General features: G+C 34.5%; 1 protein-coding gene across 2 annotated transcripts; it reads left to right on the plus strand.

Annotated features, from left to right (window-relative positions):
* The first annotated feature begins 31 nt into the window (after positions 1–31).
* Positions 32–15316, plus strand: LOC123542819 (glucosamine 6-phosphate N-acetyltransferase-like). 2 transcript variants are annotated; one of them, XM_045328847.2, is made up of 7 exons: positions 51–172; positions 2247–2326; positions 4064–4217; positions 4792–4854; positions 5978–6108; positions 9334–9395; positions 12024–15316. In XM_045328847.2, exons 2-7 carry the CDS (start codon positions 2324–2326, stop codon positions 12166–12168), a joined length of 558 nt encoding a protein of 185 aa, XP_045184782.1. In that variant the 5' UTR covers positions 51–172; positions 2247–2323; the 3' UTR covers positions 12169–15316. The 2 variants fall into 2 exon arrangements, with proteins under 2 accessions (XP_045184775.1, XP_045184782.1); XM_045328840.2 differs by lacking the exon at positions 2247–2326 and having other exon boundaries at positions 32–172.
* The last annotated feature ends 10319 nt before the right edge of the window (positions 15317–25635 follow it).

Raw genomic sequence — 25635 nt, forward strand, 5'->3', positions numbered from 1 at the left:
AAAGACTAAAATATCAGTTATTTTATTATCTCTAACTTCTAAGTGTTCGAAGTCATCCGAACAATTTGCGGAAGTATCATACAAATGTTTACAAATCAGACAGGTGTGCCCATACTTATGACATAAGTTTGACAGGACATCATCAATCATTAAAATGAATTTAAGTGATGCGGTTAGTATAATTTGTTTTTAGCTTGTCTAATCCTGAGGAAGATAATGTTACTTTTTTAAATAATGTGTAGTCCTTGTCACTTCTTTCCATACATGCAGTGATGATGCAATAAGAGATACACATGCAGCATTAAGTTAGGTGCTACATCAATCTTTCTTTTAGCTCAACAGAGGACATAGCTTAAGATCTTCAGCGCTCTCGGTTTATATACTGGATTTGGACGGGAGCCGCAACTATGAAAAAAAAAAAATATAAAAAATCGGCATTTAGAGTTTTGGAAGCCAGGACTACAGAGGACAATGTGCTCAAGGAAGGTTATTGTGATCACACTGTGTCTGTTTTTATCATCGAGCGCTCTAGATCTAGGGGTCACAGTTTTAGCCCAATAATTTAATTTTAACGAAACTTGGTTAGAATGTTATTCTTAATAAAATCACTGACAGGTGGTGTGGGGTTAAAAACTAGATCACATGGTCAAATAATGGGGAAACCAAGTTACAACTCTTTAAAAGACACTTTTTCTACCTAACCTTTATGAAACATGGTCTCTTTGAAATCTAGTACAACTTCAAAACTGCTTTACCAGGTCTATATCAAAATCTAAGTCACTGGGTCAAATATAGAAAAAGTTGGTTTACAGCCTAGAGACCTCATTTTCTGAGTGATCTTCTTTAAACTTTCCCATGTTTGCATGTATGAAATTTAGGTCACTTTAAAAACTGGATTACCAGTGGTCAAAAACAAGTACACTATATATATAAGGTTAAATCATAGGAAACCTTGTTAACATTTTAAAGGCCACATTTCATGTTTCAGTATTGAAACTTGGTCAGAATGTTTGTCTTTAGAAAATCTAGATAAAGTTCAAAACTAGACAACCATAGGTCAAAACTAGGTCTCTAGGTCAAGTCATAGACAAACTTTGTTGATACCTAGAGTCTAGAGGAAACATTTTCTGCTTGATCTTTTTTATTATCATCATCTAGATCTTTTTTTTTTTTACTAGTAGGTCACTATATGTAATATTATATAAAAGCATTATTAACACATTTTCTACCTGATCTTCATAAAACTTAGTAAGAATGTTTGTCTGTTTAAAATCTAGGAGTCTGTTTAAAATCTAGGAAAAATTTGGAAAGGGTCACTTGGAGAAAAAACTAGGGTATTAGGTCAAATTGTAAAAAAACTTTGTTAACACTTTAGAGGCCATTTTTTAACTTGATCTTCATAAATATTTGTCAGAATGTTTGTCTCTGTGAAAATTTAAAATCTAGGACATGTTCAAAACTAGTTTGCCAGAGATCAAAATCTAGGTAGGTCACTAGGTCAAACCATAGAAAAAAATTGTTAACAAACTTTTATCCTCTTAAAACTTTTTCAGAATATTCAACTGTATGAAATTTAGGTCAGTTTCAAAACTTGGTTGCCAGAAGTCAAAAACAAGGACACTAGGTTAAATCATAGGAATACCTTGATGACACTTCAGACACCACATTTATGATTTGAAGGTCTTTAAGCTTAGTCAGAATATTTGTCTGAAGAAAATATAGGTAAAGTTCAAAGCTAGATGACCCTAGGTCTAAAACTAGGTCTGTAGGCCAAAAAATCATAAAAAAACCTTGTTAATATATTATACCCTAATGGCTACATTTTTCTGTTTGATACAATATTATCAATAAGTTCAAAACTTGGTTACCTGAGATCAAAAACTTGGTCATTACATAAAAAACTTTGTCAGAATATTTGTATCTAGGTCAAGTTTGATACTGCATTATCTACGGCAAAAACCAGGACACTTAGTCAAATGATGAAAAGGCATTGTTAACACTCAAAAGGCCACATTTTCTACCTGATCTTCGTGAGACTTGGTATGAATGTTTGTCTGTTTAAAATCTTGGAAAAATTTGGAATAGGGTCACTTGGGATAAAACTAGGTCATTAGGTCAAATTGTAAATCCCTAGAAATTGCATTGTAATTATGTGTAATTGAAAACAAAACAACAACAACTATATATAAATTACATTCAGTTCATATGAAATGTAATTAAATTGCAGGTAATTTTTATATTTGTAGTTACCCTAGGTCTGAGTTGTGTGTCATTGAAAGATTATAAGGAAAGGTCTGGAAATTGGCTGGGAATGAAAATTTAGATGGTACATGCATTTGTTTCTTTGAAAGATGTAATTCATGATAAAACTGATTAAATTTGCTTTCATGTAATTAATTTATGTATTGACACATGTATAAATTTAATAATATGAGTATTCAAAGAATAGTTATCATTTTGCATTTATTTTCAGATGAATAATAAAGATAATCTAAAAGCTTTACATCAGATTGAAAATACATGAAGACCGTTTCCTTTAAAAATTCAGTTTAAACCCACTTACTTTTCATTTGATGCAGCTGATTAAAATCAATCAGGGTCCTAATCAAGTAAATCAACTCACAGAAACAAGAAAACAAGTCACTCACTGCAGTTTCAGTTAATGATATAAGAAATCTTTTGTCTTTGTTTGACTGTTTGTTTTACAATATTCCTCATTTATTTTGCTTTTTTAAGCTTAAAGGTCCCCTATCAGTGAACATTGAATTTTCTCTTTCCAGGAAATGAAAATTAATTTTTCAGTTACTGGTAGTGATCAATATGTCACTGTGCATTTACTTGACTGATTTATATGGTGTCATGAAATTAAACCAGTTTATAGGTAGACCAAAGTCTAATATTATAATATTATTAAAGTATTTCACCCAAAAAATTTCAAAACAAGACACAAGACTGTCATCAGATATTTTTTTCTTATAACTGTAAAGTTCTTGGCCAGTATTCATTCATTTTTAAAATTTGAAACATAAAACTTCTGTTTTGAAATTTTAAATGAATATTTATTCTGTGGCTACAGAAATGTGAAATTTCATTTGTATAAATTTGTTTGATAAATAATAACAACTAGAATATTTGCATTCTGAACCATTATCTGACATGCTGGACAGGATTGATTCTGCCTTTGTGTCCTGTGTAGATCATGATCAGCCTGCACATTCATGCAGTCTGATCAAGGTCTGCACTTTTCACCATACAGGCAGTATCTTTTTGGTAAGCATCCCTTTTAACAGTTAATGGTCCTGTCCAAATTGAAAGATGGACAAGTTCATTATAGAAATTTAGCAGGATAGGAACTAAGTCTATATTTCAGACTTTGAATGTAAATTTATATGGACCCTAATGTGTATTGGGGATTATTGTAGTGTAAGAGCAACAGTTTTACATTTAGTACAACTTATAATGTGCAGTTGCAAGAAAGGTGACTATGCTGACATCTATGTTGATTCATTTTGTTTACAGTGTATCTACTTATAACACTGTTGCAAAACAGAAACTAAGTAAATTTCTCTCTTCAAGGAGAGGAGATAAATTGTTTTGTCAAGAGCTGCAGTGAACTTGAGGCTGAGAACAGTTTCAGATCAATATCTAGAGAATGCTTAAGCCTAGGACTACATACTGTCAACAGTGGGGGGCACACACTGTGTCCTACAGACAAATTCAAGTTAATAATTGAGCTGTGCCATGTGAAAACCAACATAGTGGGTTTGCGACCAGCATGGATCCAGACCAGCCTGCGCATCTGTGCAGTCTGGTCAGGCTCTATGCTGTTCGCTTTTAAAGCCTATTGGAATTAGAGAAACTGTTAGCGAACAGCATGGATCCTGACCAGACTGCGCGGATGCGCAGGCTGGTCTGGATCCATGCTGGTCGCATACCCACTATGTTGGTTTTCCCATGGCACGGCTCATATATGAAGCTTTGGAAGCTTAAATCTCATTATTTCGTTGGAGAGATTTTGTCTGGAATTCTCGATTTTCTATATAAAAATGTTTATTTTTTACAGAATGGTTTGGAAGATGTTCCGTTATTTGATCCAAACCTAGTAAGGGAGGTAAATTTCAAAGAATGTAGCGGCACATACAATCCGGAGATTTCTCCAGAGAGTCCAGGCGAGGGTCTGTTAATGAGACCATTAAAAATAAGTGACTATGATAGAGGTAAGAAGTTCTGGTGTGTTTGTTTACATACTGCACTTTTGGAGATTTTTTTTATTTATTTGAAGATCTTATTGAACAACGTTTATTTATTTATGGGTTGCATAAGTAACATAGTCTCTTTTTTATATGTGACTGTAAGTTATTTATAAAATGTTTCTTCACTTAAATATTGCTATGTGGTAAATAGAATATTAATATTAAGAATCTCACTGGTAATATTTTATATCTCTATATAGGTTTTCTTTAGGGGGTAGGGTATGTTGGCAAAGGGAAGGTATTTCATTGTCGTATACAAATGTTAATAGTAGTATTTTTCTTTAAAACTGTGATAAAATAAACTGGTCGTGGGTTCGAGCCCCAAATAAATTGGGTCGTGGGTTCGAGCCCCATTGGGGTCACGACCATGACTTCTCACATGACACCAGTACTGGTTTTTCCAGGAAGCGGACTCGAGAGTGGTTCCAATAAGCTTGAAGCTTTCATCACAATCGAGCTAAAAAACAAATTAGTATAAACTAAACTGGTTTAGATTTGCTTCGGTATATTTAAAAAATTTAGTGTTTTGTTGTTAAAGGTTTTATGGAGCTTTTAAAGCAGCTGACCGTAGTTGGTGATGTATCAAGAGAACAATTTGAAGGTATATCTTTTATTCAAAAATAAAAGAGTAATAACTTCATTCTAACATGATTTTTAGCTCAACTGTTGGAAAAATAGTCCGAGCTGTTCTACTCATCCTGGCGTCCATGTCACACCTTTGTTAAAGTTTTGCATGCAAGTACATATAGCTATCATTCAGAGGCATATAACTTTGAAATTTGATTTTACTTTTTCTAAGTCAATTGCCAACCTGTATGGGTCAAGTCCCATAAGTCTGACATGTATTTTTGGCCAAATTATGCCCCCTTTTGGACTTAGAAAATCCAGGTTAAAGTTTTTTATGTATGTACATATGGCTATCATTTAAAGTCTGCTATTATTCTTTTTTGGTTGCATTCTATGCTTCCAAGGTATCATTGCACAGATTTTATTAGCTTTTTCTACCTGTGCATTTTAGAGTGAACTTAGCTCCTGTTATCGATTCAATTTAGACTCATCTTAGCTCTCATGACCACTTCAGTTTAGATTCAACTCAGTTTCTGTAACCCATTTCATTTTATATTGAACTTATTACTATAACCAGTCCATTTTAGATTGAATGTAGTTCCTGTCACAATACATTTTAGATTGAACGTAGTTCCTATCACAATACATTTCAGATTGAACTTTAACCCGTTAGATTGAACTTCAGCTTAGTTCTTAGAATCAGTCCAATCTGGATTGAACTTAGCTTCTAGAATTGGTCCATTTTTGATAGAATTTAACCCATTTTAGATCGTAAAGCACTTTTATACAAGTGATATAAGTCAAAGGTGAATCTTTCATAAATAGATGAAATATATTATAAAATACAGTAACAGTAAGCAGCATCTCCAAGCAGTATGTGTGTGATATTCGACATCAAAATAAGCTGTATTGTATTACCAGACACAGTTCAGTTACTGTTGCATAATGCAGACTCAACAATACAACAATTTTAAAAACATGTATATAATAGTGAAAATAGTGAATGTATATCTTAATTTTGATTAGAATTGCAAATTACTTTAAAACTTGTTAATGAATGTTAACATTTGATAAATATTGCAGGCATTTGCTGTAGATTTGGACCAGGCATGCAAATTTGGGTTACATCTGTTTATGATTCCATGTTTGTTTTTCAGCTAGGTTTAACAGCATGTTGGGGTGTAAAAATGGTTATTATACAGTAGTTATAGAAGACACAACATGCGGACAGGTTATAGGTGCAGCTACATTAGCAGTGGAACAAAAATTTATACACGAGTGCTCAAGTGTAAGTAAAATATGAACAAAGAGATAGATGTAATATGAAATGATTAATTTTCTAGGAGGACTAATTATGTCTCCCCCAGGAGACATATTGTGTTTGCCCTGTCCGTCCGTCCTTCCGTCTGTCCGTCCGTACGTCACACTTCATTTCCGAGCAATACCTGGAGATCCATTTGACCTAGAACCTTCAAACTTCATAGGGTTGTAGGGCTGCTGGAGTAGACGACCCCTATTGTTTTTGGGGTCACTCCGTCAAAGGTCAAGGTCACAGGGGCCTAAACATTGAAAACCATTTCCGCTCAATAACTAGAGAACCACTTGACCCAGAATGTTGAAACTTCATAGGATGATTGGTCATGAAGAGTAGATGACCCCTATTGATTTTGGGGTCACTGCGTCAAAGGTCAAGGTCACAGGGGCCTGAACATGGAAAACCATTTCCGATCAATAACTAGAGAACCACATGAGCCAGAATGTTGAAACTTCATAGGATGATTGAACATGCAGAGTAGATGAGCCCTATTGATTTTGGGGACAGTCTATTAAAGGTCAAGGTCACAGTGGCCTGTTCATGTAAAATCATTTTTTGGAAATAACTTGAGAACCACTTGACCTACAATGTTGAAACTTAATAGGATGATTGGACATGCAGAGTAGATGACCCCTATTTATTTTGAGGTCACTTGATCAAAGGTCAAGGTCACAGGAGCCTGAACAGTGACTTGAGAACCACAAGGCCAAGAGTGTTGAAATTTAGCGGGATGACCGGACATGCCAAGTAGATGATCCCTATTGCAGCCAACCATCAGTGTCTCTTTGACTTTCGCTCCTGACCCCTTGCCTACAGGACTTTGCATTGGGGGAGACATGCGCTTTTTTACAAAAGCATTTTCTAGTTTTAATTTGTAGTTTTTGTGATTGCATCAGTCCATGAAGTCTATTCACAACAAGCACATTAAATTCCTTTTCATTTTAGGAGCAGCCTGGCTGAAATAGAAAAATCTGGAAACAAACTTCTTCTCAAGCACCATATGTATGGCTCTTCATAAAACATAACCACTTGATGTATCTTTACCAAACTTTGTAACATCTTTGTATGGTCCTCAAATAGTTGAGATTGACTCATTTTAGGAGTAGCCAGAACATAGTCTGTAGCTTCCCTTTTTGGACCTCAGTGAACTTTGACTTCACTGAACTTTGATCAAATGGTTCCACTTTTTGGGCAGTCAGAGCTAGAAATAGAATATTCTTTTCACAACAGGTTACCTTAAACTGTCTGGGGAATCTTCTCTAACTTGGTCTGTAGAATCATTGTTTGGCTGTCTGTCAGTTTTGCTTGACCCCTTTTAGGTTTTGTCTGAGCTAGAAATAGAAAAAAATTTAAACCAGCTTTTCAGGAACTTTTTTGCCTACATCATCTTAGCATGGACCTCAATCAAGTATGTTCTGATGGTTCTGTTTCACCCCTTTTAGCTTGACTATTCAAAGAATAGGTAGAGCTGTTGGACTCAACAATACTTTGGCATACACGTCAGTGTCAGCGTCCCTATTTGATTGTTCTGGTATGTAAGCTGGTATCTCAATAACCACTTGTTGGAATGGATTGAAACTATACACACTTATTCACAGTGATAAACTGACTTACAGTGTACAGGTTCTATAACTCTGTTTTGCTTTTTTACAAAATTATGCCCCTTTTTTAACTAAGAGATTTTGGGTGAAAGTTTTGTATATTAGTTGCTATCTCAGTACCCTTTAATGGGAATGGATTGAAACTTCTTATACTTGTTTACTTTCATGATCTGACATGCAGTGCACATGTTCCATAATTCTATTTTGCAATTTTAAAATCATGCCTATTTTTGGACTTTGCAGTTTTTGGTTAAGTTTTTGTATGTAAGCTGGTGTCTTAATACCCACTAATGGGAATGGATAGAATCTTCACACACCTGTCCACTGTCATGAGCTGATATGCTTTGTAGAGGTTCCATAACACTATTTTATTTTATATAACTCCTGTTTTATAACAAAATTGCATATGATTCAGTTTGAATCCTTTTGGTGGCTGCCAGATCTAAAAATAGAAAAAAAACTGTAAACAAATTCATCAACTTTTTTTGATGAACCATTACCAGACTTGTTTTAACTTATCTTCACATGACACACCAGGTTTTTCAGATTGTTCCCTTTGGTTTTCTTTTAGGGGCCACTAGAGGTAAATTACAACTTAGAACAACTTCTCATTAACCTCTGGATAAATCTTTATCAAACTTGTTTCACAGTATCTTGTACCTCTCTCTATATTGTCAAGTGATTCTGCTTGACCCATTTTAGGTGGTCAGAGCTAAATATAGAAAAAAACTTAAAAAACAAACAAAAAAACTTCTTATGAATTACTTAGAAAATCTACAACCTTGGGCTGTCTGTGACATCCTTCGATGGGCCTTTCTTAATATCATTCAGATATATCAACTTGACTGAAGGTTGGGGTCCCTAGAACTAAAATTAGAAAAATCTTGAAACAGATTCTTCTCACACTTATTTTGATGGATCAGACCTGGTTGTTGCAAGCACCCTTGGATGGATCTCCATCTAATATTTGAAAACAGAAAAAAGTCAAACTAACTTTTAATGAACTGTAAATGATGTTAACCAAACTCTGGCCAGAAGATCAAAATCCTCCTCAGGTTAGCGACTTAGGCAAAGTTTGCCCTCTTGCATTTCGTTGCTTTGGCAACAGGTGTTGTTACTTTGACAATAAATAGTTCAGAAATAAGACAGACATGTTGAGCCTGCAATAACTTATTTATAAAAGAATATGCTCATTATTTTATTAAATGGACTGAAGTCATTAAATGAATAAAATCATACTATTGCATATGTTGTTTTCATTGAATTGTTTTACATTGAACATATTTTTTTCAGAGTATACTAATTTTTGCAATGATACTTAAGGTAGATTTTAAAAATTTCATATTTATAGTAAGTAGGTAACTTTCACATTAAATATTATTTTTCAGTTTCACCTTAAAAACTCTTTCGTACTATTGATTTTAATATTACCCAAATAGTAGGTAGATATGTCACTGCATTCAATATCTCACAGTATGGATTTTACAGTTTGGGTCACCTGGATAATCTCAGGTGAAAAACCTCTTGATATATCTATTATTACAAAGTATATTAATGAACAGCTGACATTTATATTGACTTGGTGGTGTAATTTCAGAAAGGCAGAATAGAAGATGTGGTAGTCGATAACAAATACAGAGGGAAACAGCTTGGAAAATTGTAATGATTTATTTATAGTTTAAGTATACATGCTGTGAAATCATAATTATTTGTATCTAACTAATTAGCTACCTACCGTTAGAACACTGGAATGCCCTCCGTCTGTCTGTCTGCAAATCTTGATTCTGCAATTACTCAGAAAGTATTCAAGCTAGATTTATAAAACTTGGTATTTGAATACAGGGCAATATGTAGATTATGCACTTACACAACTTATGCTTGTAGGTCATAGGTCAAGGTCACTTGAAGGTCAAGTTTATTAAAAATTGTTTCCACGTCTTAACTTTTATATGCATCAATTGATTATCTTAGTGCTACACACAAACGTTTCCAATGATGAGACCATGTGTCAGCACATGGTCTATGCTTGCCGGTTAAAGGTCGAGGTCATTGTTCAAGGTCAAGTAAAAATTTGTTTCCACTCCATAACTTTTATATGCATTGCAGGATTTTCTTACCACTGCAAGCAAAATGTTCCTCATGACCAGACAATATGTCTCGTACTTGACCCATGCTTTGTGGTTAAAGGTCAAGGTCACAGTTTTTGTTCCTTGGATTCTTAATGCCTTGAAGCATTTTTATATACACTCGCACACATGTTCCCCATAAGCAGATGATGTGTTGCTTTTGTTATTAGCTCACCTGTCACATAGTGACAAGGTGAGCTTTTGTGATCACCCGTCGTCAGTCCGTCCGTGCGTCTCGTGCATCCGTGCGTCAACAATTTCTTGTCTGCATGATAGTGGTTTCATTTATGATTTTATTTTAACCAAACTTGCACACAATTTGTATCACCATAAGATCTCGGTTCCTTTCTTGAACTGGCCAGATCCCGTTATAGATTTAAGAGTTATGGCCCCTGAAAGGGCCAGAATTAGCTATTTTGACCTTGTCTGCACAATAGCAGCTTCATTTATGATTTTATTTTAACCAAACTTGCACACAACTTGTATCACCATATGATCTTGGTTCCTTTCTTGAACTGGCAAGATTCCATTATGGGTTCAAGAGCGATGGCCCCTGAAATTAGTTATTTAGAATTTTGACCTTGTCTGCACAATAGCAGCTTCATTTGTGATTTGAATTTAATCAAACTTGCACAAAACTTGTGTCACCATAAGATCTCAGTTCCTTTCTTGAACTGGCCAGATCCCTTAATGGATTCCAGAGTTATGGCCCCAGAAGGGCCAAAATTAGCTATTTTGACCTTGTCTGCACAATAGCAGCTTTATTTATGATTTGATTTTAACCAAACTTGCACAAAACGTGTATCACCACAAGATCTTGGTTCCTTTGTTGAACTGGCCAGATTCCTTCATGGGTTCCAGAGTTATGGCCCCTTAAAGGTCCAGAATTGGCTATTTTGGCTTTTGCAGCCATATAGAGACTTCATTTATGGTTTGATTTGATACAAACTTCCAAAATATCTTCAACAACAATAAATCTTGGATTCCATGACAAATCAGATCCATTCGTAGGCTCCAGAGTTATTTTATATCTGATTACCTCCCCTGATTGTAATCAAAATGGATTTATATCAGTAAGTACTTATAGGACTTATTTGAAATTTCATTATTGTCATTAGTTGGACTGAGCCAATGAGGGTAGATAACTATGGACTGATTTTATGTCAAATTACCTCCCTTTATTTAAAATGGGTATATCTCCGCAACTAATGAAGATACTGATCTGAAATTTCATTTATGTCAACAGATTTATTTGGCAGATCCTTCTTTTGTTATTTTACAATTTTTTTAAGTTTGAAACTCCTGAGAATTAGTCAGAATGTTTGTTTTGATAATCTATAGGTCAAGTTTGAATCTGGGTCATGTGGTGATGTGGGGTCAAAAACTAAGTCAGTAGGCCAGATCAATTCTGGTGAGCGATGTATAGGGCCACCATGGCCCTCTTGTTTAATTACTACACAGAAATGTTCCCCATGATTAGACCATGTATTCGGCAAATTACCAATTGTTGTTGGTCAGAGGTCAGGGTCACTATAGAAGGTCCCCCTATGATGAAACAATATATCATGTACATGATCCATGAAATTTTAGTAAAAATATTTTTGTTTTCTTAGCTCCTTAATGCCTTGAAGCATTTTTAGTCCCCTACTGACGGAACACTAGAGGGGACTATAGGATGCCCTCCATCCTCCTGTCTTTTCATCTGTCCACCTGTCCGTCCACAAATCTGGAACCTGCAATTACTAAACAGTATCTGTTGCCACTACCACAAGGGATGAATACTAACAAAGTTTCCCACTGGTAGAGGACTTCTTTATTGCCATTGCAATACTAAGTCACTTGTTTTCATGTGTTTCTTGTCTATCATGAAAAGACACATTATATGTCTTACCCTGCGAACCGGAGTAGACCTGTGCCTTCTCCTGTGAACCAGAGTAGAACTGTGCCTTCTCCTGTGAACCAGAGTAGGACTGTGACTTCTCCTTGGAACCAGAATAGAACTATTTTATTCCACTGACAACTGTTTCAGATAGGTGCATTGAAAATTTCAGAGCACTTAACTTCTATAATTTAATCTTAGCATTGAATCAAAATTGTATTATATTTTGCAATTAAATACTTTTAATTAGTTTCTTAATCTACACTTCATTTTGTTTTGCAGGTTGTTGGATTTTTTGACTTTGTTAAGCAGACATGTAGGGTGCTATAAGGTGTCATTAGAATGTAAAGATCAAGTGGTGAAATTTTACACAAATTTTGGCTATGTGAAAGAGGAAGGACAGAACTACATGTGCCGGAGATTTTGATGGAGATCATCTTTAGTGAATGTTGTTTTAGGTTAACAAAAGGCTTATATCATTAATCTTTGTTTCTTAGGTAATATATCACACTTTCTCGAGAATTTAAATTGTAACATTACAGTCCATACTAATTTTTTTAAAAATGCATTATTACTACATATCTTTTGTTTATGCAAATGCCAGTCATGAAAATGAGTGTGTCCTATTGGCTGTTGCTAGGCATTTTTTCATTGTTGATTGGGGATTCTTTGTAAATTGATATTTAATGAGATAAGAATCTTCCATGCATGTGATATTATTTACTTGAATGTCTTTCATTTGAAATATTTGAATCTAGAGAACCATATTTTTAGTTTCTGTGTTGCTCAGATAGCAGGATGTTGCCCAGTGGCATAAAACTACTGTAGTAGTTGCCTCTGTAACTGAGTGGTTAAAGTCACAGACTTCAAAAGATTTTAACCTCATCTCTAAAGGTATTACAGGTAAAGGTAATTTTTTCCCCATTGTTATGTGAAACAATGAACATAAGCTCTGTAGACCTTTTGAATGACCCTATTTTAGAAACAGTTAAAATCAATTTTATCTTCCCCCCAGAAATTTGTTGCTACCCATATACAGCTTGATGAACAGAGGCAGTTACAGTTAAGTGCCTTGCCCAAGGACACAATGCAATTGAAGTAGCCAGGAATCAAACCTGTGGCCTTCACCTCTGTTGGAAAAGTGTCTTAGGCCTCTCAACTTCCCTATTTGAGTTGTCATATGAGGATGACATAGCTTATGGAAGGTCCCTGGTTCAACTAAGGTGTCTGTCTTTACCCAAATTAGTGTCAATGGGAGGGGTGTACCTGATGTCTTTTCACCATTTAAAATTTGGAAGTAACCATATGACAGAAATTGTGTCAGCATTTCACTCCCAACAAAAACCAGTGACATAGCAATGCTGAGGCACTCGTGGCAACTGCCTTGGTGTTTTAACTATATTACAACACACGACAACATGAGTAGAAAGCAAAACAAAATATACAATCAAAAGCAAAACAAATCACAATATAAAAAGCAAAATGACATTAAACATTCCCCAGGAAATCCTGAAAAGATCTGCCTTAATATGTTTTAACATATTGCCTAGTCTTTGCTTATAGATACATTAATATTCTTGAAACAGCTAAGAACACCACTGAACATGTAATGTTGAGAAAAGTATGTTTTCTAATATGACAATCACATTCACGGGGTAAAGTGGGTAGGGTAGAGGCCCATTCAGCACTGTAAGTGTATATATTTTATCGTAAGCCATTATTGTTTGTTTTAACCATTAGCCTAATGGCAGCAAGTGATTTTCCTTTGCAACTAGTGCAGACCAAGAACAGCCTGTTTGTCTGTTTGAATAGTAATTGGTGCTGCCCAAATTGAATGACGGACCAGTCCATTATAGAAACTTAGAAGGGTAATGGTTAATAATGTACACTATTTTGGTATTTCAAATTTCTTTCATTTTACTGATTTTAAAGAGAAGTAATATGAAAATAAAATTTTTATATGTTCTTGATAGATCTGTAAACTGATCTGTTATTTGTATTAAGTGTGAATGTATGGTCAAAATGTCTTTGCATCTAAGATAGATATTTGCGAACAATTAAAGAGTCTGCACATTTCGAGCTGATTTTAAGACATTTTTTGGAATTATTTAATGTGTCAGATATTTTAATATTATGTTTTAACTTTAAGAAGTTAGTAACATTGCCATTGAATAAATTTGCTCACCTGTTGCCATTAATTTATAAAATGATTGTCACTGCCTTACGCCAAATCCAGGTTTTATTCTGTGTTTTCCGGATGTATGACTTTACACCTATACATCTGGTTTATCAAACGTGCAGAACTACCTTAAGTTGTAAAACTTCAAAGGCTGATTCCATGTGGTCAATAGATGACCAATATTGTTTTGGGTGTCAGTAGGTCACAGTGGCCATAAAATTGAAAATTGTTTCCATTCAATAACTAAAAAACACTTTGGTCATCAGTGGTCAGACTTCTTATAAGGATGACTGCCTGTGGTCAGTTGATGACCCTGTATTTTTAGGTCATTATATTTAAGTTTAAGGTCACTGCATAAAAGATCATGAAGACAGTTGCTCCAACAGGCCCTCATGGGGATGGGGGCGGCATATGTGTTTATAAACAGCTCTTGTTCAGTTTTTTGTTGTTAATAATGTGAGATATAAAGTACTGTGAAATCATTAACATTTGTGGGTGACTAATTTTCGTGGTTAAGTCAATCTACGAAATTTAATCCCAACAAACAGGTAAAATTCCCATTCATTTTATATTCAAAAGCTTAAATCCACGAATTCATATCCCTCCAAAATTGCCGTTTTGACCAAAATCACAAAATGTCATGCCCAAGAAAGTAAATGATTTTACAGTATTAAGTGTATCATATCAAAAGTTGTAATATTTCATGTGTATATAGATATAGGTAAGAGTAGGAATTCTTGATTATAAGTGATAAAATAGTCTTAATAACACTGATACAGAATAGTGAAATATACAAATAGTCAGTTGTATGATTTCTTGACATTTCTTATGGAATTGGCTTCAAATGCAACTTTGTTACTGATTTTTTGATAACATAGAGATGTGCACATCTATAAAACTTCAGTCCTGTTATTAACATGTTAACTTGTTTGACAAGTTTTGCAATGAACAATCTTTAGTGAGTATTACAATGATTGGAATATTGTTGTATATTTTGTTTGAATATAGGGCAGATTTGTCCTAATATGGTGATAGGGTTATCTAGTTGTACAGTAGGAAATTTATCTTTAAGTTACTACTGTGTTGGAGATGGGACTTTGTTGTAATAAATTGATAGAATCTCTTTATATATATGTAAATTCATTAAAATGGAGAGACATAAACATAAAAAAGGTTTTGACAATACTGATAAGTTCATATGAGCATTAATTAGTTAATTTCAAATTTTTGAATATAAGATAATTTATATTGACATCAGGATATAATTTATGATGTAGAATTAACAAAGAAATCCACAAAATTATATCCATTACTAATTACAAATATTAATGATACTAACATCATTATTTAATTAAAGCTATTTTAATTGTCTGAATAAAGGTATCCATTTTCTATATATGGTAGTTAGTTTTTCATAATGCAGTACTATAGCATAGGGGTAGCCAGAGCTTTAATTTGGTGCGCCGTAAAACCAAAATAAATAAATAAATTTAAATATTATACGCACAACGAGGCATGAAGTGCTGAAATTGTCTCAGTTGAATGCTGGCAGGAATACTATAAAAATCTCAGGATAGAAAGTTCATCTGTATTCCATGTCTGATAATCAGGAATACAATGTACATAATCATGTGTAATTGTGACTCGATCATTTTGGTTCGCCCTCTATGTTTTTCTGTATGGTATATAGTTTTTAAATGTGCAGTAATTTTCTAGGTAATCATGTTTATTAATCAAGATAATAAACTTACTCTGTATGTTACCTTACTGTTAAGTTTCACTTATACACAGAAAGTAACTTGACTAAATATGCTGGAGACATTTTAGCAAATGAGGCTTTCACTATACCGTAAACGCAGATAAGTCGCATGTGTATGGACGAGTGAAATATATCACAGAATTCTGGACAAATGTTATCGACTTATATTATTGAATTTATGTTTGTCCAAATTCGCTATAGTTCAAAACTTGCCGGTTTTTGCTTAATCATTGTCGATGATTTTGGTAGTGTGGCAAGTATTTAAATTGAAAAGCATAACTGTGTAAGCACCCAAACTCGCATCATCTTCACTCCATGAATATTACGCGTGAACGAAAGTCACTTTGGCACGTGCGTAAAATGACATAATTTTAAGACTGGTTGCAAATTGTTTTAACATTACGATCAGTGAATTGATCATATTGGATCTTCTAATCTCGCAGCACCTTTTTAATCATTGCCTCCGGTATGATTATAAGTTAATTTTTCAATTGTGACAGTAGGTGTAAGGTAAGTAATGCCTCGGGCGTGAATTTCTCGATGAACAAGAGGATTATAGACAACTATCAAAATTGTTTGAAGATTAGATAATCCATTTCTGGGCTACCTGATATGGAGTTTCAAGTATTTTAATGCAAAATGTGTGAAAACGCGCCGGGAAAGTTTTACACAGGTCTTGTTAAAAACTAAATAATCAGTTACAGAAATGCGTTGTAAAATATATTTTAATGAAAAACAGCATTTATTTATCTTTTTTACGCGAGCTCTAAATTTTACATTTTATACAAAAGTAATTTAAGACGCCGGGTCCCGATACCGGCTATTAGCTATGCCTGAGTCATTGGTATTTACTCCCCTTGAATTCTCTTCAATCTAGAGGTACGCGGGGCAAACAAAGATCGATTTTCTTAATTTTTGAGTTGGGGGAAATGTTTGGTCTTTTTCTATACCCATATATAGGATGCATCGGTCTTCCGAGACCAGAATCTCGTAAAAAAATGTGCGTCTTATATTCGTAGGATGACGGTACACAAAAATGGCAAAATAGAAACAAAGCTGAAATGACTTCAAGTACAGGTAGTTTTCCTATTTGAGTGACAAGTTTAGCCCGAAAGAGTAACTTTTTTCCCACAGATTAGTAGAATTATTTCTTAATTGTGTCAAAATGAATAAAAATTGTCTAGGATGGTAACACAATTTCACAAGTTTGTGCTATTCTTTAAAATATGTATTCATGTTTATAATTCACATGTATCTATTTCATTTTCTGACAATGAATTCAGCAACTTTGATTTAATATCTATGCAATAATCATCATCATACATACCTAGCCCATTAAACAAATGAGCTGCACCATGGGAAAGCCAACATAGTGCATTTTGCGACCAGCAATTTCGCAGTCTGGTCAGGATCCATGCTGTTTGCTTTCAAAGCCTTTTGCAATTAGAGAAACCATTAGCAAACAACATAGATCCTGACCAGACTGCGTGGATGTGCAGGCTGGTCTGGATCCATGCTGGTCGCTAATTCACTATGTTGGTTTTCTCATGGTGCGGCTCATATATGTGTATGTAGATGCTATATTGTCACTCCAAGTTACTAGTATCTACATATGTTCACCTGGTTTTGGAGCAGAATTCCACTTGTGGAATCTTAAACAACGAAAAATGACCAGTGTATATATTAGGTCTTCTGTGGTGTACTTTTTGAAATTACTTATTTAAAATTTTGTTCTGTATCTTGATTACAGCTTTGTATCATTTCTAACATGAAATATATAGACACATAGTGCTTTTTATTTTTAATTTTACAAAGTGTACCTGCCATTATTTGAAAATCTCCACATACAGCAGAATATTTGTAACATAATCATGGACCTTTAAGATCAGACACAAAATATTAAAGTTTACTGTTTCAGGTTTGATTGTTGTCGGTTATCTTTTCAAAATTTGTGGTTGAAAGCTTTGACCATTTAGGAATAATGAGTGAAAATACAGACTTGAAATTTTAAGCTATGATCGAAACAATGTACAGTGGTTTTTATTGGTGAAATACATTTGATATGAGCCACTCCATGAGAAAACCAACATAGTGGCTTTGCGACCAGCATGGATTGCGTCCAGCATGGATCCATGCTGTTCACTGGTCAGGATCCATGCTGTTCACTAACGGTGGATCCAGACCAGCCTGCGCATCCGCGCAGTCTGGTCAGGATCCATGCTGTTCGCTTTCAAAGCCTATTATAATTAGAGAAACCGTTAGTGAACAGCATGGATCCTGACCAGACTGCGCAGATGCGCAGGCTGGTCTGGATCCATGCTGGTCACAAAGCCACTTTGTTGGTTTTCTCATGGTGCAGCTCATATGTAGAAAGTACACAGAGACTGACAATGTAATTCAAGTAAGAATGAGTTACATCCTTGAATTAGGGTCTAACTGTTGAAGAATTGCAATACTTTACCTTGGGAATATTGATAAGCCTGATAACACCAATAGTTGTTATACTGTAAATCAGAGCTTATGGTTGTGTTATTAATGTAATAACAAGAATTAATGTAATACTGTGAAATCATTAGTGTTTGTGGGAGTCTAATTTTGAGGTTGTGTCAGTCGATGAAGTTAACCTTGAGCCAGCTAGCAATAAGTGATTCTGCCTTTGCGACCAGTGCAGACGAGGATCAATAGTTGAAATTCATATAGCTGTTCTGGCCAAGACCATGCAGTTTTGTGCCCATGAAACTAAATTATTTCACAGTACAAATGATTAGTCATCTATATCAGCATTAATAGAACCTGTATTTTGTACATTAATGTTTTCCTGTAATGTATGTGACACAGGCTGTAATAGTTGATTATCTGTAACAGCTGTTTTGAAGAAAATGCACTTTAAGTCATTTTATTTTGAGAAAACCAACATAGTGTATTTGCTACCAGCATGGATCCAGACCAGCTTGCGCATCTGCAAAGTCTGCTCAGGATCCATACTGTTCGCTGTCAAAGCCTACTGTAATTAGAGAAACTGTTAGCGAACAGCATGGATCCTGACCAGACTGTGTTGATGTGCAGGCTGGTCCAGATCCATGCTGGTCACAAACCCACTATGTTGGTTTTCATATGGTGCGGCTCATTTATAGATTTTGTTTAATAATTTAATTGTATTCATCAAGTTTGCATATGATTCTGTAGGTAACTGGGCCAGTTTTCTCTGTTGATTTTGAGTTCTGAGTTGTCTCAGCTCGTTTTTTTTTATGAGAGTATTTGTTCTGTTTTATAGTATTTTCTTATGCAGATCAGTTTAGTTTAAATGTGACTTCTAATATTTTGCTGTAGTCAGGTCAGCTTAACTTGAGCCTATAAACAATTACAACAAGGTGCCATTTGTGTGTAAATACATTTAAGAGTGCTATTCTGTAAACATGTTATACATTCTTGATATGAGATATATTCAGTCTTCTTCCAAAAGATTTGACTCTTCTGTTTGTTATATTTGTCAAAGACTTAATTAAAATGGATTTAAATGTACTGATCCGTTTTTCATAGGTAACAATCAAGTTTTCATCATAGCCTTTGTCAGTTACTGATTGTAGTGTTTATATATTCATCAAATGTTGTTTTGTTGTGTGTTAATACTTGCAGACTTTTAAGTCATTCAAGTTACATTGCTTTGACTCTCTGTAATGGTAACTGTTAAGTTGTATACTTTTCTGTTCCTTCTGATTTCAGCTTATCTTTTCAATTGTCAAATTGTTAGTGCTATTGAAAAAAATAGAGGATTTGAAGGATTTTTAGATTGCCTGTTTAAGACTGGGTTTGTGCAAATCTGAGTGGCAGCTTAGAATGGAAAACCAAGAACTAGTAAGATTTTTGGCCATCTTGTCCAGAGGGTTGGGAAAACATCTCGCTTAGGTAGACATGTTAGGTCATTATTAATATTATTGCAACACTTCTAAAGACATTAAAAATCACTCGTACACTATGTCAATGTAATATGATGTCAATATGTGCATGTGTAACTTGTCTTTTCTCTAGGGAACAGACAGGCTGATATCCTACTGAGGCAGCATTGTATTTCTGTGTTAGGAAGATGTGAATTTTTATCCATCTCATTTACTGGCCTTAGTATTGGCAGTTGCTTTTTTCTTCATTTAGTTTTTTCTTTCAATGGAAAAAGAAGGAATACAGCATTAATTTATCATTACAAACAATTCTGAACAATTCATGCTGACAAAAACTAAAGATAAACAGACTGAAATACCTAGAAGCAGTCCAGTTGATTTGATTGTAATTATATATTTGACATTTCAGTGTGTGTGTTTTCAAGTGAAAAGAAGTAAGGTTTTTAAGTTAGGTGAAGGTATTTTATGTTACTTCAATACTGACAATAAACAAATTGTTAAAGTTGGCTCTTTACAAATGTACAATATATGAATGTCTATTTATTGTTGCCATAGTTAGTAAGTACATTTTGTTTACCTTTTAATACGGCATTTTGTTTGAGATATGTTATCTCTGGCTAATATTTATCTACATTTTTAGCTCGACTATTCAAAAAATAGTAGAGCTTTTGGACTCGCCCATGCGTCCGCGTCCGCATCGGCGTCCTGATTTGGTTAAGTTTTTGTATGTAAGGTGGTATCTCAGCAACCACTTGTGGAAATGGATTGAAACTTCACTCACTTATTCACTGTGATAAACTGACTTAACATTGCACAGGTTCCATAACTCTATTTTGCTTTTTAGCTCACCTGTCACAAAGTGACAAGGTGAGCTTTTGTGATCGCGCGGTGTCCGTCGTCCGTCGTGCGTGCGTGTGTCCGTAAACTTTTGCTTGTGACCACTCTAGAGGTCACATTTTTCATGGGATCTTTATGAAAGTTGGTCAGAATGTTCATCTTGATGATATCTAGGTCAAGTTCCAAACTGGAGCACGTGCCATCAAAAACTAGGTCAGTAGGTCTAAAAATAGAAAAACCTTGTGACCTCTCTAGAGGCCATATATTTCACAAGATCTTCATGAAATTTGGTCAGAATGTTCACCTTGATGGTATCTAGGTCAAGTTTGAAACTGGGTCACGTGCCATTAAAAACTAGGTCAGTAGGTCTAAAAATAGAAAAACCTTGTGACCTCTCTAGAGGCCATATATTTCACAAGATCTTCATGAAAATTGGTCAGAACGTTCACCTTGATAATATCTAGGTCAAGTTCGAAACTGGATCACGTGCCATCAAAAACTAGGTCAGTAGGTCAAATAATAGAAAAACCTTGTGACCTCTCTAGAGGCCATATTTTTCATGGGATCTGTATGAAAGTTGGTCTGAATGTTCATCTTGACGATATCTAGGTCAAGTTCGAAACTGGGTCATGTGTGGTCAAAAACTAGGTCAGTAGGTCTAAAAATAGAAAAACCTTGTGACCTCTCTAGAGGCCATATATTTCATAAGATCTTCATGAAAATTGGTCAGAATGTTCACCTTGATGATATCTAGGTCAAGAAAGAAAGTGGGTCACGTGCCATCAAAAACTAGGTCAGTAGGTCAAATAATAGAAAAACCTTGTGACCTCTCTAGAGGCCATATTTTTCATGGGATCTGTATGAAAATTAATCTGAATGTTCATCTTGATGATATCTAGGTCAAGTTTGAAAGTGGGTCACGTGCCATCAAAAACTAGGTCAGTAGGTCAAATAATAGAAAAACCTTGTGACCTCTCTTAAGGCCATATTTTTCATGGGATCTGTATGAAAATTGGTCTGAATGTTCATCTTGATGATATCTAGGTCAAGTTCGAAACAGGGTCATGTGCGGTCAAAAACTAGGTCATTAGGTCTAAAAATAGAAAAACCTTGTGACCTCTCTAGAGACCATACTTGTGAATGGATCTCCATAAAAATTGGTCAGAATGTTCACCTTGATGATATCTAGGTCAAATTTGAAACTGGGTCATGTGCCATAAAAAACTAGGTCAGTAGGTCAAATAATAAAAAAACCTTGTGACCTCTCTAGAGGCCATACTTTTCATGGGATCTGTATGAAAGTTGGTCTGAATGTTCATCTTGATGATATCTAGGTCAAGTTTGAAACTGGGTCAACTGCAGTCAAAAACTAGGTCAGTAGGTCTAAAATTATTAAAATCTTTTGACCTCTCTAGAGACCAAATTTTTCAATGGATCTTCATGAAAATTGGTCAGAATTTTTATCTTTATAATATCTAGGTCAAGTTCAAAACTTGGTCACATGAGCTCAAAAACTAGGTCACTATGTCAAATAATAGAAAAAACGACGTCATACTCAAAACTGGGTCATGTGGGAAGGGGTGAGCGATTCAGGACCATCATGATCCTCTTGTTTTACAAAATTATGCCCCTTTTTCGACTTAGAAATTTTTGGTTAAGGTTTTGTATGTAAGCTGGTATCTCAGTACTCTCTAATGGGAATGGATTGAAACTTCACACACTTGTCCACTGTCATAAGCTGATATGCACTGTGCAGGTTCCATAACCCTGTTTTGCATTTTTACAAGATTATTCCCCTTTTTCGACTTTTGTCTTCATTCAGTTGACAGGGCTGTTGAATAGTCGAGCATTGCTGTCCTCCGACAGCTCTTGTTATTCATTCTTTTGCACTTACATGCATAATTGTTGCTGGTCTCAAATTTAAGCTTTAATTGTTGTTATTTCAGTGAAGGAGCACCATTTTGGTGTTTTTCTGATTATATTTTTAAGCATTATCTCATTGTAAAAATCTCAGTCTTGTTTTGCCTGTTTTTGTGGGACATAGCAAATATTCGCAATAAAAACTGTAAAATTACTATAGATCAGAGTTTTTGTTACTCGTACCAAATGTGCACCTGGATGTTGAATAATTAAAACAAATTTTGTCTATGTGTCTCGAAAAATGTTAATGATACTAAGGTGGATAACTTCCAGAAATATAGGAGAAATATGAAAGATATATTTAAAACACAAGATGCTCAGTGTGAGTTTTTGTGACTGCCCTGAGAACTTCATCCTGCTTCTTCCATTGTTAACAATTTTATATTCTTCAGGCTGCAGTTGTGGTTCAGTTTTAAGCTTACCTGAGCATGTTGTGCTCATGGTGATCTGTTGTGATACGTCGTCAGTGGTGCGTGCCTCTGTCCATCCGTCTTCAACAATTTATGTTATCGACATATCCTCCAAAACCACTGAATGGATTTTGATGAAACTTTACACAAGTGATCTCAGGGTGGCCCTCTTTCAAGATTGTTCAGATGGTTCCTGTTCATTGAACATACAGGTCATAGGTTTTCAGCTATCATACTTTAAAATTCTTCATCTTTGAAGCAATGATAGCTAGAGCCTTGGTATTTGGCTTCTGGTATTGTTTTTTTTAGCCTACAATAATTGTTCAAATTGCATGTATTGCCCTAGGGTCAGAAATGGCAACACCCCCGAGTGTGAGATGTAAATACTATATTCATATATATAAGAAAATTTGAAAATCTTATCGGAAGCCATAATAGTTGTACAGTTTTGATATTTGGCATGTGATATAAGGGTTTGAATCTCTAACATAATTATTCAAATTATTGGCCAAGGGTCAAAATGACCACGCCCCTGCGTGTGACATGTACTTACTATTATAGGCTTATATATGTATATTAGAAACTTTGAAAATATTCTCTCAATCCATGATAGCATGAGCCTTGATATTTGGCATGTGATATAAGGGTTTGACTGTATACTGCAATTGTTTAAATTGCCCTAGGTTCAAAAATGGCCATTCCCATGTGTGTGACATGTACATAATATAGGCTAATATAAAAGAAACTTTGAATATCTTCTTCTCTGTATCCATAGTAGCTAGAGCCTAGATATTTACATAAACATATTTGTACTTGTACCATTACGTTATACAAACACACTTTAAGCCTTTTCACAAGTAACCGCTTTAATGTCAATGACCCTCTTGCTATGAAATTTGCCTCCATAAATTCTCTGACAATATTTGGTCATCTTGGGTCAAAAACTTTATCACCAGGTTAAATGATACAAAAATCTTGTTAACACTATAGAGGTCAAATTTTCTGCCTGATCTACTTGAAACTTGCTAGAAATTTCGATTTTAATAAAATCTTGGTCAAGTTCGAAACTGGGTCATTTGGGTAAAAAACTAAGCCACTGGTAAAATTTTAGAAAATACTTGTGAAATACTTGAGAGGGCATATTTTCTACCTGAATTACATGAATCTGGTCAGAATGTTTGTACAGCTGAAACTCAGTATCTGTGTATCTCGAAATTCGAGCTATTGCAAAGAAATGTTCAAATCCATAAATAATCCTTTGTTTCATGAAATATGATCCATTTTTACTTGAATGTCGGGTTGAATCTGTATGCACTTTATGCATTACTCTGGCAGAAATATCTTTAAAACGGAGGTATTCTTATTAGTTAGGACATATAATGATTGCATTTCCATACATGTAATTTCTAGTGTGAAAAATTGGGTTTAAATATTATTTGAAGTCTCAGGCTAAAGTTAGCGACGTGATTTGCGTCGATGGTTATATACACAATAGAAGGAATATGTAATATCCATATTTTTTTTGTATGATGTATCTTTATACTTCGATATTCTGTTCAATATTTACATGCACTTTCATCCTATCTCTGTTATTACTCAAAATTAAACTATTGCCATCATCATCCACATCGGTGGTGTTGATCACTCCAGTGAAAGCCCCAGTTCTATTTCACTGTTGAGCATCGAAATAATGGAGCATGCTGTCTCCTTTTACAGCCACGAGTGAAAATGTAAATTATGGTGTTCACGAGTGAAATATATTTCGATCTTACACCGAAACAAACATTTTTTTTATATTTATTTTATGCATTTTAATGGTTTTAACCAAAATATATTCACGTCACGTGCATCGCATCATAACATGATAATATCGTGACGTCAGGATGTCTTTGACATTTTATTATGATAAAATGTAAATATTTCTGATCCTTTTATTATTTTTATACATTTTTACCTTTACTGAAGAATATTTTGCAAGGAATTTCTTATCATTTATAATTCATATCATTTCGCATTCAAATCTAGTTCCGTACCAGTGAAAAATAAAAATGATATTTTCACTGTTTGAAACAGTGAAAATATCAATTTTATTTCACTGATAAATTTCAATATTTCACAGAAGAGTATAAAATAAAAATCTTTTATTTGACATAAAAAAGTGTTCATATGCGTAATAACGACATTCATACTTATTTTCAGCATGAACTTCAGTTAACAACAACAACAACAACAACAATTTCTGTGTTGTTTTTTTTTCATCGAAAAACTCGCATATATATAAAATAGAGGAAAGCAGAACAACAACAACAAAGAGTAGGCCTAAACATCATCAATGAACAAACAAACAAAAATGAAATAATTGTTAGAGATCTACCTCTAGTCGCATTTACTTTTTCATACTGAAATGCACAAACCTGACTGATTTTGATAAAATATGGTAACATTTACTTTCACATTAATAATATATGTCATGTGTTTACGAATCGGATAGTAATATCCGTCCCGAGGGCACCTGCGCATTGGGCGGTAATGAGGCTTGCCGAATTACCGCCCAATCGCAGGTGGCCGAGGGACGGATATTTCCATCCGATTCGTAAACACATGACAGATATTTTTTCTTGCATATCGTATACATGTTAGCATTTTATTCTGGCAGACTTTTTTTTTTTTTTTGCATACCGTATAACTATTTTACAAAAGGTAGAAATAGCTTCTTTTTAGCACTCTTTCTTATAGTGGAGAATGAACACAAAGCGCGGGAAATTAACGTCCGTAAGCAGAAGTGACGTCATGATGTTTTGCGTTACGCACAGTAACAAAGTTCCACTTTAGTTTTGTCGTAGCGTAACGTTATGTTTTTATGGTAAACTAACGTATTTTGAATCGAGAAATA

The sequence above is a fragment of the Mercenaria mercenaria genome, chromosome 1, assembly GCF_021730395.1.
Source record: "Mercenaria mercenaria strain notata chromosome 1, MADL_Memer_1, whole genome shotgun sequence".
Lineage (NCBI taxonomy): Eukaryota > Metazoa > Mollusca > Bivalvia > Venerida > Veneridae > Mercenaria > Mercenaria mercenaria.